The 17,040-nt window shown below is 42.8% G+C and overlaps 1 protein-coding gene across 2 annotated transcripts in view; it reads right to left on the reverse strand.

Moving 5' to 3' along the window:
• The window catches only part of GSDME (gasdermin E), a 32,962-nt gene extending 16,640 nt beyond the window's left edge, over window positions 1–16,322 (reverse strand). The window contains exons 1-4 of one of the 2 annotated variants that reach the window (XM_060248663.1): window positions 16,169–16,322; window positions 7,714–7,950; window positions 4,614–4,806; window positions 117–288 (exon numbers count right to left, since the gene is read on the reverse strand). In XM_060248663.1, the coding sequence (XP_060104646.1) occupies window positions 117–288; window positions 4,614–4,806; window positions 7,714–7,924 (576 nt within the window). In that variant the 5' untranslated portion in view covers window positions 7,925–7,950; window positions 16,169–16,322. Of the gene's footprint in view, window positions 1–116; window positions 289–4,613; window positions 4,807–7,713; window positions 7,977–16,168 lie in introns of those variants that run through there. The other variant, XM_060248665.1, reaches the window with a different exon arrangement.
• Between the last annotated feature and the right edge of the window lie 718 nt (window positions 16,323–17,040).

Below are 17,040 nucleotides of genomic sequence, written 5' to 3' on the forward strand. Positions count from 1 at the left end.
AACTATGGTATGGGTTTAATCCAATGACTCCCTTTTGCCGAGACTTCAGATGGAGAAAAACAGAGTAGAAGCAGGCCACTGAACTCAACCCAACAGTCTGACTTTTATGATCTTACCTTTATAACCTTTGTACGTAACCCCACCATACTGGCCACAGTTTCCTCTGTCTGAATGTGTTCAGATATTAAACATTTCTGAGTCGTTACTATTCTTTCTGTCAGAATACAAAGAACTTCATGCTTTCTTTCAAGCATTTGTTGCAGCAATGTATTTTGGAGATTTATTGTCCTGTAAGAAGAGAACAAACATCTAACACATACAAGTTACTGCCAAGAACATATAGTTTACTAGTTACATGCAGAATCATTGGGAAGGGTGTTTTAATTCTTCAGTGGCCAATCTGTACTTGTACCAGTCAAAAAAATACACTCAGAATTGAGACACAGAATTTGTACAATAAAATGACTCTCATTACAGCTAGTCACAAGACATCTAAATGAGATCTATACCCCTAAATTCAGATCACTATCCAACCTTCCATGATATCGATCTTCCACATGTTTCATACTCACTTTCTCCCTCCCAAATTTACATCCTCTTCAAGAATTAAGTGACAATTTAAATCATGGACAAAGCCCACCTTCTTGTAAAGGGATATTTAATCCTTGATATGTCTGTGGGAGATGTCTAAAAGCAAATTATTTTATCAAAATGTTCTACAGCTTTGGATAGACTTTGAGGATTTTGTAAGGCATGGAAACTGGAGTACACTGGCCACTGATTAGTAAAATAAGGGTGGCATGCCCTAACACCTCAAAAGAATGCAAAATAAGACCACTGTCCTCATGATTAAATCTCCAGAAGTCAAAACATTTGTTAATGGAATCCTGTCTATCAATCGTGCCCACTAAAGTAGTCTTTTTTTTATCAAATTAAATACTGCAATGCCTAGAAAATGCATCATACCCCCAATTAACTAGCAAGTCTAAAAAGAGGACTAGACAAATATGAAGATGTTTATTCCAGTATAATGCGAGGGTAGAGAATTACACTATCCTTCTGTCTTTTACTTTTAAATAAAGAACCAGGTCAGAATTCCACAAACATGTAACTATGCATGTAACAAGACCCAATTGTCACTGCTTCCATTTCCATAGGCTGCACGGGCCTTCACCTAGAGCAAGTCTATCCCCCGCCAGCAGCATGGCTCTCCCACTTTACAGGGTTGGGATATGTTGTCACAGGTGCTTTATCAAGGTTAGCACAAAGGGTGGGGAGAGTTTTTAAATCATCATGAAACGGTCCTGTGTTAATGCTAATATCCCCAGGATAGTCTTCATAACAATGACACTGGTAGCTGAGTTTAAATTTCAAATCTCATTTCCTGGCCTGTGTCCAGGGGACTGAGGCAATCAAAAACAGCGCAGTCTCCTCTATCAATAAACAGTGGCTGCAGTTCTATAATGCCAAACCTTGCACAGCTTTATTTCCTCAGAAGTGAATTAACTAGACCAGAGTGCCACAGTATAATCCTCTGTCACATTCCACCAAGCAGAGCCCCATATTCCTTCTCCTATTAATCCAATTCAAAATGCAGCTTTCCAGTGGATTAATTTCAGACATGCCGAAAGCACAATTCCTACTATAAAACTTCATGGCTTAGTTCAAAAGAGATTCCCAGGCTGTGGCTGTACTTCAGTCTGCATCTTCCATAAGGAGGGCAGGGGGTGGGGGAAGTCTAAAGAAGAAAGATATGCTTGGGAAAGATTCATATAATCTCCCTCACACAACTACCTTGGCCTAGTCAGTCACATCTTGCATTGTTGCAGGGATGCACTGCAGAACAGTGCATGAATCAACAGGGAGGATAATAGCAACAGAGTTAGAAAAAGAAAGGATTGGAACAACAGTCACTTTTGACGGATGCTTGTAAAAAGTGTGTGACAAGCTGAACAGAAATAAATTACTATTTGCAAGTGCATTGCTAGAAAAGGAGAACATAGCTTATTTCAGAGCATTCACTTAACTGATTACTGTTTCCTTGCTTTAGAAAATTATTCATGCAGTTGGAGAAAAATTCCTCAGCCACTCATGAGGGTAGGTGCAGTATGCTGCATTAATTTCACAGGCTGCGTTCAGATGTCCTGACAAGCCTGTCTGTTATGCTTGCAGGCTCCCCCCCTCCCTCACATGGAATAAGACTGACAGCTTCTTGGTTGCAGAAGCCTTCAGTCATGCTTCAGCTTGCCACAACAGCGAAAGGCAGGGGCCTTGGTAAATTGCCTTCTCCCTGCAAACCAGGATTCAAAAGCAGGGTTAAACTGTGGTTTAGTATCCCAGTTTGTGAGCAGAAAAACACCAATTTGCAAGCAAGCTTGGTGAACAAGGTGCATTTGGGACAGGCATCAGTAAAAAGACATTTGTTGTGATGTCTGAAAGCAGCTGTAATTTAAGAATGCCATCAATTCACAAGTCTCAAGTCCCAATGTAGAACACAGAAAAAGTATACAATGGGAAAGAATACAAACAACTAAGCCAAGATCAGCCCTGAAAGGCACCCAATGCATGCCCCAGAATCTGGAGAGATCAAAATTTATCATATAGTGTATCTGCCCCCCAAACTGTCAGGAGAACACGATTCAAATTCAGTTATTAAAAAAAATTGGCAATGGCAGGAGAATGGAATGCACATCTTCTCCATGAGCATCCCTGAATTCTAGATGATGGAGGAAAGTTGCAGCCAATTTATGGCAACCCTGTAGGCAAGAGACAATTTAAGGCAAGAAACATTTGGAGGTACGCCACCATTGCCTGCCTCTGTGTTGTGATCCTGTACTTCCCTGGTGACCTCCCATCCAAGTACAAACCAGGACTGACTCTTCCCTGGTGACCTCCCATCCAAGTACAAACCAGGACTGACTCTGCTTAGCTTTTGAGATCAGACAAGATGGGGTTAGCCTGGGCCATCCAGGTCAGGGCACATCCCAGGCAGGTTTCATCAAAACTATGTCACAAAATTCTGCAAAGGTAGCCCTGACTTCTGGAGCCCTTTGAGCAGGTTAAGAAGCATGCGGATAAGAGTTATCTCCAGTGCTCATTACATAATTGACTTCTAAAAGACTTTTGAGAAGGTAGCTCATCAAAGACTCCTGAGTAAGCTACCAAACATGAGGTATGAGGATAGATCTTTTTATGATTAACAACAGGTTAAACTATAGGAAGCAGAGAGTGGGAACAAACAGAGAGTTCTTGCAATGGAGGGAAGTGAACAGTGGGATCCCACAAAGATTGGTATTGAGACCAGTGCTTTTTATATTGTTCATAACTGATTTGGCATTGGGAGTCAGCCAGGTTTGCAGATGATATCAAAATATTCAGAATGATTAAATCCAAAGTGGATTGTGAAAAGCTACATGAGGATCTACCTAAATTGGATGAGTAGGTAACAAAATCAGGTTCAATGTTGGTAAATGTGAGAACACAATGACACAAAAAATCCTAACTATAAACTTATGCTGAGAGGTTCTGAACTGGGTGAAACCAAGACTGAAAGAGATTTTGGTGTTAAAGTGGGTAACTCAATGAAAATGTCACCTCAGTGTGCAGCAGCAGTGAAAAATACAAGCTCCACACTGGGGATTGTTAGGAAAGGGATAAAAATGGCCAATATTATAATGTCCTTATATAAAGCTATGGTGCACTCTCATTTGTAATACTGTGTGAAGTTCTGGTCACTATATCTCAAAAAGGATACTTGTGGAGCTGAAAGAAGTACAAAAGGGGAGTAGTCAATATGATCCAGGGATTGCAATACTTAGGGGGGGATTCTAGCAGGAGCTCCTTTGCATATTAGGCCACACTCCCCCGATGTAGCCAATCCTCCTAGCACTTACAAGGCTCCTTTTTGTAAGCTCTTGGAGGATTGGCTACATTAGGGGAGTGTGGCTGTCAAGCATGCTATTTCTGAGCATCAAATCAATACACTTATTGGGATTTGATTTCTTTCTCTTTTGTTCTAACAACTGTCCTTTCCCATAGTTGCATTTCAAAGCTCAAACCCCCTCTTACTTTTCTCACCTCCCTCTCCTCTTTCCCACCTCTGGTTAGAAAATGTAGTAATGAGGTAACTTTGATGATAGAGAGAAAGGAGGCACTTCCCCCAAACAGTTCCCATTCACTGCTTATCAAAAGGAGCAAGAATGTATGAAGTTTCGACTGAAAAATAGTAGAGGGTAGTATTTTTGCATAGTTGTAACAATTCACACATGCTTGTTATGTCTTGAGGCTATCTTTTCTATATCCTTTGATGTAGTCCTTAAAACACTATGCTATGAGCAACTCTCTATCACTCTCAAGGTACTGCACCTTGAGCAACAATGGATTTTCAATAAAACAAGTCTTTGTATCAAACAATCGCTTGGTTATTCGAAACACCTATGCTCGACAGTGGCCTAATATGCAAAGGAGCTCCTGGTAGAATTCTACCCCTGGCAATACTTTTCATATGATGGAACATGATCCACAACTGCATATTTTGTCCCAAATTCTCCAGCTGATCCTACATTTCTTTCACAAACTTTCAAAAAGATGCCAACTCTAAAGTCCAGACTGACCTTCCCTGGCTGTTCTTCATAAGATTCTGCAGATCAGCTTGCTGCTTTTTCAAATGTCCAAAAGATGAATGGCTAGCCACAATGCCTTTCCCACTGGCTCCAAGACTGATCTTTCCAAGAGAAGTTTCAATGCTCCCACTGATGTAGTCTTCAAACTTCCCTTCATATTTCACAAAGTCAGATTCCACAACAACTTGGAAGGGGGGAAAAAAAGAGAAACAAAAATCAGAAAAGCCATCTAGACTTCAGAATGCCCGTTTTAAAACAGAACAGCTTTCTAAACAGTAAAATGTTGTAAAATCAGATACATTCAAATGGAAAAAATTACTGAACATCTACTCTATTTGTTCCAGCCTGCAGTCCATAGAACAGTGATCCATTTGTGAGCTCTTGCAATCCACAGAGCAGAGGCACAGAAGCACCTGGATATGGCCCTAGTGTACACCAGAATAAGGGAAGGGTTTGTACTCTTTGGGGCCTTATTTCAACAATAACAGCAGCTCCTCTGGGTATGCAATTCTCTAGATTATGGCAGTGGGCTGAAAGCCTTTTAATTCTTACACTCCACGTGGTTTTGCTAACTGAAGCCAGTCTCCTCCACATGCTGGTATTAACCCTTTAAAAGAAAAGACACGGGTGTCCTTCCTTCCTTCAAAGAGCTCACAGCAGTACTGGGTGGTGGTTTTGATTTTTAAAATCATGTACTGGAGGAAGGATTAAAACTCCTCTCCACCTGCAGCCCTGACTTTGAACTGGCACAGTTGTAATTTAGCTTTTAAAGAGGAATGGATATCTGCAATCTCAATCAACTTGGAGTTTCCCTGGGCAGCTTCAGAAAGTTGATGGCTGTCTCCCCATCTGCACAGGTATAGCCATCTCCCCTACATGGAGAAAATGAAGTAATGTCATAGGGTTTTTTACCAGTTTAAATATCTAAGTGCCATCATGGCAATGGAAGGGGACAGCAGAATACCCTCTCAGTGAAACGAGATATTTTCCAAGGAAAAAAAAAGATGGGTACACTTGGTACAATTTGCAAACCCTGTTCTCTGAAATGCACCAGTTTCAAAGCCCAATCCTTGTTCTTCTGGTATGTGAAACACACAGACATTCACTATTACATATGTACAGAACTGAGAAGAGTTGTTTCTTCAATGTTGCAAGCAAATGAGCTGGTGCAGAAATGGAGAACTGGGGGATGAAGTGTGATTTGTTTTATTGGGTGATATGCAGGGATCATTTTGTAGAAAAATAGGTGATGGAGCTCATCCAGGGATTGTTATGCAGCTGCACATACTATTCAATGGACAAGGAGGTGGAACTCTCAGAAGGAGGAGGTAGAACTCAGGAGGAGGAGGTGAAACTCTCAGAAAGGTTCAGGAGCTGTGCTCCTGTGAGCTCCCACTGAATCAGAGGCCTGGTGATATGTAGTATGGTTATCTGAGAACCAATGTGGTATCATGGTTAAGGCTAAGATCTAGGCAATTTTCATAGTCCTTCTGAGCCAGGAAATTCACCAGGTAATCCCTGGGTCACTAAGTCAGCTAGGCCTACCTCACAAGAATGTTGTGAAGATAAAACCAGCAAGAGAAGAAGTTAGCTATATACACTGTCTTGAGGAATGTGTAGGACAGAAGCATGATAGAGAAATAGATATCCAGGAGAAAGTCCCATTCCTGGGCCTGAAGAACATAACTGGAAACTGAAAACCCCCACCTTTACTGCATATTTCTGCTCATGCACAAGGGAGGTGTTTGCTGATTTCCCCCTCACATTTCATGCAACTGTGTTTTATAGAGGTCTCTGGCCTTTGTGAGTGGCTTTCAGGGGGCTGTATGAAGACTTCAGCCTCTGGTTTCATTGTGATAGATAATGCCAGTCCTCTTTGATATTGGCCTATGGAGAGGTTTTATGACATCAAGTCAGAGGGAAGTGCATAATATATTCCATAGAATGTTCAAGGACACAGTACTCTACCAACTGAAAGGATCTGAGATGCAAGAGCGCTTAACAGACATTCCAAGTAAATGCTTCACAACATCAAACACATAAAATGAGATTATTTAAGACAACAGCCTCATTCAGAATCACCTTCCACTGCCTGCACTGGAGAAATTTGGGGAGGGATGGTGGCTCAGTGTCAGAGCATCTGCTTGGGAAGCAGAAGGTCCCAGGTTCAATCCCTGGCATCTCCACTAAAAAAGGGTCCAGGCAAATAGGCATGATAAACCTCAGCTTGAGACCCTGGAGAGCCGCTGCCAGTCTGAGTAGACAATACTGACTTTGATGGACTGAGGGTCTGATTCAGTATAAGGCAGCTTCATATGTTCAAATGACTTTGGAATACATTACACACATTTAAAAAATGAAAACAAAATCAATATGACAAGTTAAAATACAGTAAAATGGCAACAGCTTGCTCTCCAGAAAGAGCAGAATATTTCAAAGTTCTAAAAAATAAAAGGGAAGCAGACACATCTGTCTGAATTCAGATATGCCCAGTTGAATGCTATGCCCAGCTGAAATATGAAGCAGATTATTTTGGAGTGAAAAGGGGCAGTGGTGTCCCATTATTTAATATGTCCTTCTGATAAGTAGTATCTGACTACAATTACAGAAGGTTGTCAGCTCTTGAAAAAAGATCTTCTTGAAACGGTCTTTATTGAATGTCCATCAGGATCTACTCAGCTAATTACTAGTTTTTTCTTGAAGTCCTTATCCTAAATACCATGGGAGATTTCCCCGGTGATTCTGCATTTCATATGGTGTCTTCAGTCTGTATATTGTGCATTATATACTCTTTAAAATGTTGACACTAATTTCTTTTTCAACTGCTCATGTCTTGTAAAATATGACTTGATAATTTCTACCTACTATGTTTAAGAATTATTATGTACTCTATTGTACTTTATCAGATTGATTGAATGCCAATAATTAACTCACAACATATTGGCTTAAATTATTTGATTATAACGCATGTATCACATTGAAAGCTAGTTTGTTCCACAGTACTTTTGTTGTTTCTCATACTGAATTCAGATATGAAACAATTGTGAGTCATAACTGCACTTTGCCTTAACACCTGGAACTGCTGTTTTACCTGGTTTTATGGGATTGCCTTCAGTAAGCACATCATTCAGTGTGAATGACAAAAGGTGATACTTTGGTTTTTGCCAGCACCAGGTTTTCTTCTTCTTGGTCACCAAGCTCAGCAGCTGATATTTATCCAAGTCATTGAGTCGTGACACGGGGATTAAGTCTCCTCCACAGTCAACCTCTCTCACAAAATTCTTCGTTGCTTTTGCAAACATCCTTGCAGGGAATGTTGTTTCAGTACCTTGTGGAACAAAAGTCAATTGGGCAAATACAAGCGTCATGAAAAGCAGCACATGCAATTTACATTTTTAACACAGATACTGATTTGGTCAGCTGTCTCCAAAACAAACTGCATCTGCAGGGTTTTTCAAATCATGTTCTTAACATGACCATTTCTAATGATCTAGGCTCCACCAGCTAACAGCGGCTCAATTGAGACAACACAAACAAGTGAAAGCCTTTTCTTGACAGGCACAGACCTAGCTACCTGCAGGGCTGGCATGCTCCCTTTCTCTCCTTCCAGTGCATACAGTGCCAAGACTGAAGTCTTCAGCTTCTTCTTCAACTAATTCCAGCTAATCATGGCATCTGAACACGGGGAATTTCTGTCTTTCCAAGTAACTGGGATTTTAAATCTTAATCAAGTTTAGAAATCCCAAAGGGAAAAAACCTCCAGCAGTCAGCCTGTATTCAGCTGTCAAAACTAAACAGAGTTCAGTCAGGCTGTCCATCTTCAAGCTCAGCATGCTGCATGGGGCCAGGAGAGAACAAGCGTAAAAGCTCAACAACTACCCAAGTTTGTGCTCAAGCTCCAGTTTGTTTGTGATGTCTGATAACAGCTTTGGTGTTCAGGTGAGAAAGCTCTTTTGATAGCATGCTTCAGACATTGCAGTGTCAGACTCTGGCTTCCCTCTACGTGCGAACTCAACAAGGAGACATTACCAAACCTATTCTCCCTGACAAATCATCTGTGAAGAGATTTTGCAAAGAAGTCACCACATTCACTTTTCAAGATGCATGCATAAAATACCTTGGTCTGAAATTCAAACCAACCAATCCCTCTTGTGTGCATGAATAGAAAGCCTTTCTGCTAAGACCCAAATGGGTAGGACAAAATTTCCAGCTTGTAGTTCCTTGCATCTGGTAGAGTTCTGTTCTACAAGCCTCTGGAAAGTACTTTTACAGGGAATGGGGGTGAGGGCTGCTTCTTTAAGAGAACATCTTAACAATCCCAGGAAATGTTTGTTACTTGGTCGTCCATGTAAAGTGTGAAATTGTGATGCATTGTCAAACAACACTTTTTGACTTTCTTTTATCAGTTGGGTCAGAGTTCTACCTAACACAGAGAAACTGTGCCACTACTAATTCATTAGCTTGAAGTCTATGGGACGGATCTAACCACTTTCAAATGGATCCCACTGTACTCCTCTCCCCTTCTTATTGTAGTTCCTCTCCCATGGGGCTTTTGTTCACAGAGGCTCCACCTTCCCTGGTACAGCCATTTTGGTGGTGTTCCAGCAACAGCACAAGTAATTGCCAGAGATTTCCAAATTCCAAGACACAGCCTACATTTTGACTGGAAGTTCCATCTGTGTGTTTCATGTTTTTTTCTCTCTCTATGACTACCTGCAGGAAAGCAATGAAAGGGAGCAAGGGAAGGAACAGACTCAAGAAGAAAGCTGGCAAAATGGTGGGAGAGTGTTTTGAGTGCCAAAAGAAGCCTTTCCCCACTACTTTGCCTTTTGGAAAGCAAGCAGGATTCAACCTATTGCTCTTTACTTTGCCCAATTTGTTTTAATAAAGATGCAGTTTACTTTGCTTTAATAAAGATGCAGTGAAGCAGACAGAACAAAACTGATGAAGATATGGTTAGAACTAAAAAAAGGTAAAGGTAGTCCCCTGTGCAAGCACCAGTCGTTTTCAACTCTGGGGTGACACAATGCTTTCACAACGTTTTCAGAGCAGACTTTTTTACAGGGTGGCTTGCCATTGCCTTTCCCAGTCATCTACACTTCCCCCCACCCCAGCAAGCTGGGTACTCATTTTACCGACCTCGGAAGGATGGAAGGTTGAGTCTACCTGGAGCTGGCTACCTGAACCAGTTTCCACTGGGATTGAACTCAGGTTGTGAGCAGAGGGCTTCGACTGCAGTACTGCAGCTTTACCACTCTGCACCATGGGGCTCTTTAGGGTTAGCACTAGGGGTGTACAAAAAGAACCCAAATCCACACATGGTATTTTTCAGGTTCATATATATTGAACCCAGAAAATATTGATATTTTTCAATATTCCTGAATCCCAAAACTGGTATGGTATTTAGATTTGGTAAATATTTGAGATTGCTGAATTTTTGGGGCTTCATTATACCCTATGGGGACCATTATAATCAATAAGACCATTATAATCTGAGGATATCTGGGGCTCTGTGGAAACTTTTTTGAGGGGGAGGCACCAAATTTGCAGCATAGCTGCTAGTGCCTCTCCTCAAAAAACCCCTCTAAGCTTCAAAAAGACTGGACCAGGGGATCCAATTCTATGAGCTACAAATGAAGGTGCCCCCATCCTCCATTATTTCCAAAGGAGGGGGGAAAGGATTGAGTTCCCTTTAAATGCCTTTTGCAAGCCATGCTGCAAGTGAACTCCAAAGTGGTGAATTCACCTGGAAGATGTTTAAAGGGAAGGTAATCCCTTTAAACCAGCTATCTGGCAGCCCCAAAAATCCTGGATATTTTTGGGATTCTTTGGGCTTGAACATTTTGGATAGTTTTAGAGAATACCAAGCTTCATAGCTGGTTGAAAAAATATCTGGAAAATACCAACAAAGTATTTTGGGTATATTTTGGCTCAGTATTGTCCAAATGCACACCCCTAGTTGGTGGTGCCATTACTGGGGGAAATGGAAGGAAGAGAGGAAGGGGAAACAGATACTATGAAAAAGGGCTGCTTCAAAAGTGATTTTTTAATATATATGGTTGCAAATATATCAGTAGGAAATAACACACATTTAAAAACTTGTATTGGTAAACAGCAGCACATGTGTACAAATAATTGCTTTTCCACTTAAAAATACATGTAACAAGTGAAAAGGATTAGGTCCCACACACTGAAAGCCAAGAAGTAGCATTTTACACATGTGCAGTCTTCATATTTGATAGCATGTCCATGGTTCTATTTCATATCAGCTCCCAAGTACCATCCTTCAAATAATAAAAAACCCTGATAGGAATAAACAAATATGAAGACAGTCCATATGGGTGAAATATCTTCGAAAATATCAACTTTGCAACAGAATTTTTCAGATTTTTTTTTTACAAGGACATAAATTAAACTACATGCAGGAAGCAGATTCTACATGTTCAGGTTGCCAACAACATATATCAGCATTTGTGCCCATCTAATTTTTGTTTTGCATATAACCCTGCCTTGTAATTTTGTGCAATCACAGTCTGAATCAGGCCTCAGATTCAGTGGGAACTCACAGGATCACAGCTCCAGAACCTTTTTGGGAGTTCCTCCTCCTCCTCCTGAGAGTTCCACCTTCTTGTCAATTGAATAGTGTTGCAGCTGCATCACAATCTCTGGATGAGCTCCACCACCTATTTTTCTGCAAAATGACTGCTGGTCTGAATTAACTGCAATTGTGGCATGTATAGGAAGAGAAGAATTAAAACAAAGTGTTCAACTGTTAAAGCAGAACAGATTCATTATTTCCCTGGCAGTAAATACCACACAACTTTGGTGAAGACAAGATTTGTGTATTAGCAATGTTCAACAGTCAGGGCCAAACCCTACCGAATTTTTCTCTTTTGACTCTTCCTCCTTTTGCAAATGCATCTCACCATGGCAGCTTTTTCAATGAGAAAAACAGTACTAGGAGGGAAAACTCTTTAATCCCTTTCCCCCCTTGTCATTTGCTCACTTGAAAAAACTTATCTTGAATTGCTTTTACGTCCAGTGCGGGGGGGGGGGGGGGGACTTACAGACACCGATATTTTTTCATAGCAGGGTTACTTACACCTCAGAAGTGGCTATTTTTTCAACAAGGAAATGCTGAAAGGGTTAAAGAACTCCCTTCCCATTCTGTTCTCCTTGAAAAAGCAGCTTCAGTGGCTGCATTTGCAAAAGAAAAAGAAAAAAATTTAAAATGAACACAGAAACATAATATGCAGCTTGGCCTTCAGATCAGCCCTGACTCTTCAATTACATAGTTATAAATGTAATTATATTAAACATGCAGAATATTGAGAAGGGCTGGATGTACTCAGGGTGGGAGAACTGCAAATGTCAACTAATTAGTCCTCGTGCTTTCTTATAATAGAAATTACATCAGAGTTAGCTCACACACAGAATGTTTGGAAGTTCTCCCTGTGGGTATTGTTAAAGGATAAGGAGATCACAGTAGGTTATATCAGGTTTGTCATTAACATGCTGCTTGGTTGGCACTGGCAACTAGAAACAGCCCCCAAACTGATAAGTGGTGATTCAGAGTCCCCTAATATAGTAGCAGATTCCCCAACATTTTAAAACTAAATAAATCGATTGGTCACAGTTTGGTAGTGACAGGATTCATCACTTCTCAAGCCAGTCAGAAGCCTCTAGCTGCGTTTTGCAAATAATTCTTTCATTTGTATCCCTTCTGGGGCTAATCAAGACCTAGCAAATTAAGATAATGACTCAAACATAGCTCTCATCGAGATGACAAGCTTGGATTTCAGACTTCATGCAACAGCTCACAAGGCCAAATTCCCCCTCCCCCCAATGCTCTGTCTCACACACATACACAAAATCCCTGCCCACCAAAAACTGGCAGATAAGGGATCTGAAGCCAATTTAAATTTTAAAAAGACATAAATGATATTCAAATAAATCCCAAGCTATCTTTTTTCCGTTATCAGGTAGAGAAATAGGTTTCGAAACAGGAATCACCTTTTTCAGCGTGTTCTGTCTGAAGAAGCAGGCTCAGCAGATGGTTGGCAGTGTCCACACCAGTCACCTGGTTAGACTGGGGGACAGATTCAGAATACACTCCCAACCAATGCCAAAGCTGGCAACATCAAGCAGATGTTTGTTTGGCAGGGTGATCCTTGTGTGCAGGAATGCGTATGCAAGCTGCCAGTGTGTTTCTGGATCAAAACTACATAGGGTGAAATGAAATTACAACAAACATCATGAAAGTCTACCTTCCTCTGTGGTTGCTTTTAAGTGTTAAAGAAAACAGAAGGAGAGCCAGTCACAGCACTCCCACATTCTCATGAAGTCTGGCTTTAAAATCCGAATCCATCCCCAAAGGACATGCAATATGCATGAATTTGATCCTGGACCTGTTCTGACATGTTATTTTTGAAGTTACACATTTCTGCACAATAACGTGGCCACCTTGTTTTCGTGCATGAAACAGCCACAGAAGGTTAAGCAGGCAGAGGGAGGGGGGAAGACAGAGAGAGACAACAAATCGAAACCATCAGCTGTTTGTGAAAAACCTTTTTTTACTGACATTGTAACATTCCAAAACAAGATGCTCACAGCTTTTAAGAGACCCTGGCGGCACAGATGTTTGATTTATGATAGCTTTTTATGGACTATGCAGGAGAGAAGGGAGCATGGTACAGCTCAATTTTGTGAGATCTCAGAAGCTAAGCAGTGTGGCTGTTTAGATAGGAATACACCAAGTAAGGCTCTGGCCAACCACCTCTGCTGCTCAATTGCCCTAAAAGCCCCTTGCTGGGGTTGCTGACATCAGTTGCAATTTGATGGCACTTAGGTACCTACATTCTATGGATGGCTTCTGGGTTTTTTGCTTCCTCTCAGAATGCCACGGGTGCAACCTGATACTGGCCACCCCGGAGGCAAGCTGAGCATTCTGAGATGGTGACAAAGAGGCCTTAAGATCAAGACCTCGTAAATCTCCCTCTCCTCTTTAAACCTCCTGCCCAAGAGTTTTATATAACTTGAACAAAGTTTGCATGCCGTCAGGACAATACTAGTGCAGTTACTTTATTCTAAGCCCACTGAATCATTGGGAAAGCTCTGCATAGGGGTGCATGGAGTGTTGTGTTATTTTGACTAGTTTTAACAAAAGGTACTGCATGGCTTTTGTTTTGGGATTTTGTTGAGGACCATTGTGGCCACCGACAACTACTGTAGAATCCCTGCTTGACATACTGGGGCTGTTTCCAGGACTGACCTAAGGCTTTGGGGTACCCTAGGCTTGGGTGCCCAAGCTGCTCCCCTGCCCTATTGCAGAGAGGCAGGAAGATGGCACCTGTCCTCCCCCCTGCGAGGCAGTGAGGCTGTGCCCATCATCCTTGCCCTGCATGCAGCAGCAAGGTGTGGAGAAGGCGAGGTCGTACCACCTGCCTCCTCCCATGAGGCAGTGAGGCAAGGTGAGGAGAAAGTGTCTGTCCACCTTGTGCAGAGAGGCAAAGTGTGGAGGTGGTGAGGTGTGGAAACACCTGTATTCCTTGCCGTCCCTGCCACAGTGAGGTGAGAAGGCGAGGGAAGAAGGAACAGGGTTGGAGCTGGAAGGAAGAGAGGATTATCTCAGAGTCTCTGCAGCCCCTCCACTGGGCCTGGGTGCATCTTTGAGGGCTGCTGCTTGCTGCAGCAGACCCCAATGACGAAGGGTGACAGGGCTGGCTATTGCCCCCACCCCATCTCCGGTGCCCTAGGTGATCAATCATCTTGTGCCCAATAGATGAGGGGGCCCTGGCTGTTTCAGCTAAACAGCTCCTTCCTATTAAAAGTGAAAATAAGGTGAAAACACATGATAACATTACAACTTTGTAATGTTACACTTTGCCTCACTGAGGTAATGTTACACTTTGCCACACTTTGCCTCTCTGCACAAGGAGGACAGACACTTTCTCCTCACCTTGCCTCACTGCCTCATGGGAGGAGGAAGGTGGTACGACCTCGCCTTCTCCACACCTTGCTGCTGCATGCAGGGCATTACAACATTACAGCTTTGTAATGTAACTTTGTAATGTTACAGCATTACAACTTTGTAATGTTACAACATTACAACTTTGAACAGCTGGGAAGGTGCAGGTCAAAAAGATCAGACATGATCTAGTACTAGAAGAGGATAAGCAGCAGCTATAAAAGCAATGCCAACAGAACAGGTAACTGCTTCATGTAATCACCAAGGGATCATAAATACCTGAAACCTCTAGAAACATCTGGCCTAGTCAAGTGTGCGCAGGGAATGTAGTCTATGCGGTTGTCTGTTGGGGAGAAGTGGACGAGGGCAGGGTGTGCCTGCAAACCGTGCCTTGAGAGCGCACGCAGTGACATACATGAAGTGTGACAATTCTACAGCTACATTAGTCTGCCACAAACAAAATAAGGAAGAGCCTTATGAGGCCTCAAAAGCTAAACTATTTGTTGTGGTATAAATTTTTGTGAGCCAGGGCCCATTTCATTAGATGTATGAAATATTACATTCATTATGTTTGCCTGCACACACAAAGTTATGAACAGCAGAAGTATGGTGAGAGGCTGCTGTACAAAACATTGCCTTCAGGACTTAATGTATGGTTTGGAGACTGAAGAAAATAACCATGAAGTGTAGCATCGCATATATGTGCTTTACAGCTGAGACAAAGAAGCTAGTGGTTTATCAAATTATGCATCAGAAAAAGTAGACAGATAATAACTATTCTCCACTTAGCTCAGGATCACTCAATAAAATGGATGACCAACAGGTTCAGAAATGACAAAAGAAAGTCCACACATGGGACCTATGCTATGGAATTCACTGCCACAACATGTGATTACCAATTGCTTAGATGGCCTTACAGATGCTATTTAAAACAACCAATGGAAGACTGATCAATGGCTGTTAACCAGGACAGCAGAATGGAACCTCCATATTTAGAGGCAACATACCTTGAAATACCAATTAGTGGGGCAAAAAACAGGAAAGGTTACTGCATACATGCCTTCTCTCCTCCCCCCTCCTGCTTCCATCTGGCTGACCACTGCATGAAAAAAGATGCTGGACTAGATGGGTCTTGTGTTCTCAACAGTGCCAACAAAGACTAAGACCAAGGAGCCCCAGATTCCAATCCCCACTCTGCCCTGAAACTCACACGGCGTTTGGGCCAGTCAGTATCGTTGAACCTAAGCCTGCTTTTTGCAAGGGTTGCCCAGGGTTGTTGCAAGAATGGGGCGAGTAAAACCATGGCACACCGCCTTGGCGCGATGATACGATAAGAGCAACCAGAGGAAGAACGTCGCCCTCGAGGCTGCTTTTTTGTATACATAATACCCAAGCGGGAGAGGGGGGGCAGAAATTTGCGACAGTCTGCCTTTGCCCCCCAAGAGGTGCGCCTGCCAAAGTTGTGAGGTGCTCGCCACAACGGCTACTCTAGGCTGGGACGTACACAAAGCCCTAAAAGGCTGCATTAAGAGGGCGCAGGAAAGCAATCAAGAAGGACCTTGCACTTCCCTTTACTCACATTCGCTGGACTGCAGGGACCGACGGGCACGCTCCGCACAGGCGCTCCGCCACGACTAGCCTGCCGCCCATTGTTTGCGCCCCTCCATCCCTTCGCGCGCCACGCCTCCTCCTTTGACTTCGCCTCCACTGGGCCTCTTTGATCCTTCCCCGCCCCGCCGACTCGGGGGGAGGCGGAGTAAACGCTGGGCCGCGGGGCGGGGTAGGAAGAAAGTCGCGTCAGGCGGGCTTCCCTGTTTTCTTTCTTGACATTGGTTGACCATTTTGCACACAGACATCTGCGAAGGAGGGCGGTTTAAAGCTTCAATAGTCATTTGAGGGCGGGGGTATATTTATACTACTTTGATCTTTGCTGCAGTGGGAGAGACGAGCGGTTTTTGTGCCCCTTGGAGGCAGACCTCTTCCTGACCTGTTCGAGACTACTTATTTGTCCATCCAGGGAAGATTTGGCGTGCTTTAGGGCGCAAGCCTGTTTGGAAGTTTTCTTGGAAAGAAACCATGCTGAACCCAGGCACTGGTTTCTGCATGAACATGCTTGAGATCAGGGGCGTAGACTTTTCAATTGGGAAGGGGGGGGGCTGGGGCCCAGCCAGAGACATTTGATCCAGTGATATCATAGGGAGGAGCTAGTGACATCAGAGGGAGGGGCCTCCATTATCAGTACCTATGAATTTATGGAGAAGTTCCTTCTCCATAAATTTAGGGAGCACCCCCCCCCCCAAACAATGGCAAACCACCCTGTAAAAAGTCTGCCATGAAAACGTGAAAGCAACGTCACCCCAGAGTCGGAAATGACTGGCGCTTGCACAGGGGACCTTTCCTCCTCCTGCCAACAATGCCCATGGATGGGGCTAAACCCAGCAAAAGGTAGGA

Source organism: Heteronotia binoei, chromosome 10 (assembly GCF_032191835.1).
Source record: "Heteronotia binoei isolate CCM8104 ecotype False Entrance Well chromosome 10, APGP_CSIRO_Hbin_v1, whole genome shotgun sequence".
NCBI classification, from domain to species: domain Eukaryota; kingdom Metazoa; phylum Chordata; class Lepidosauria; order Squamata; family Gekkonidae; genus Heteronotia; species Heteronotia binoei.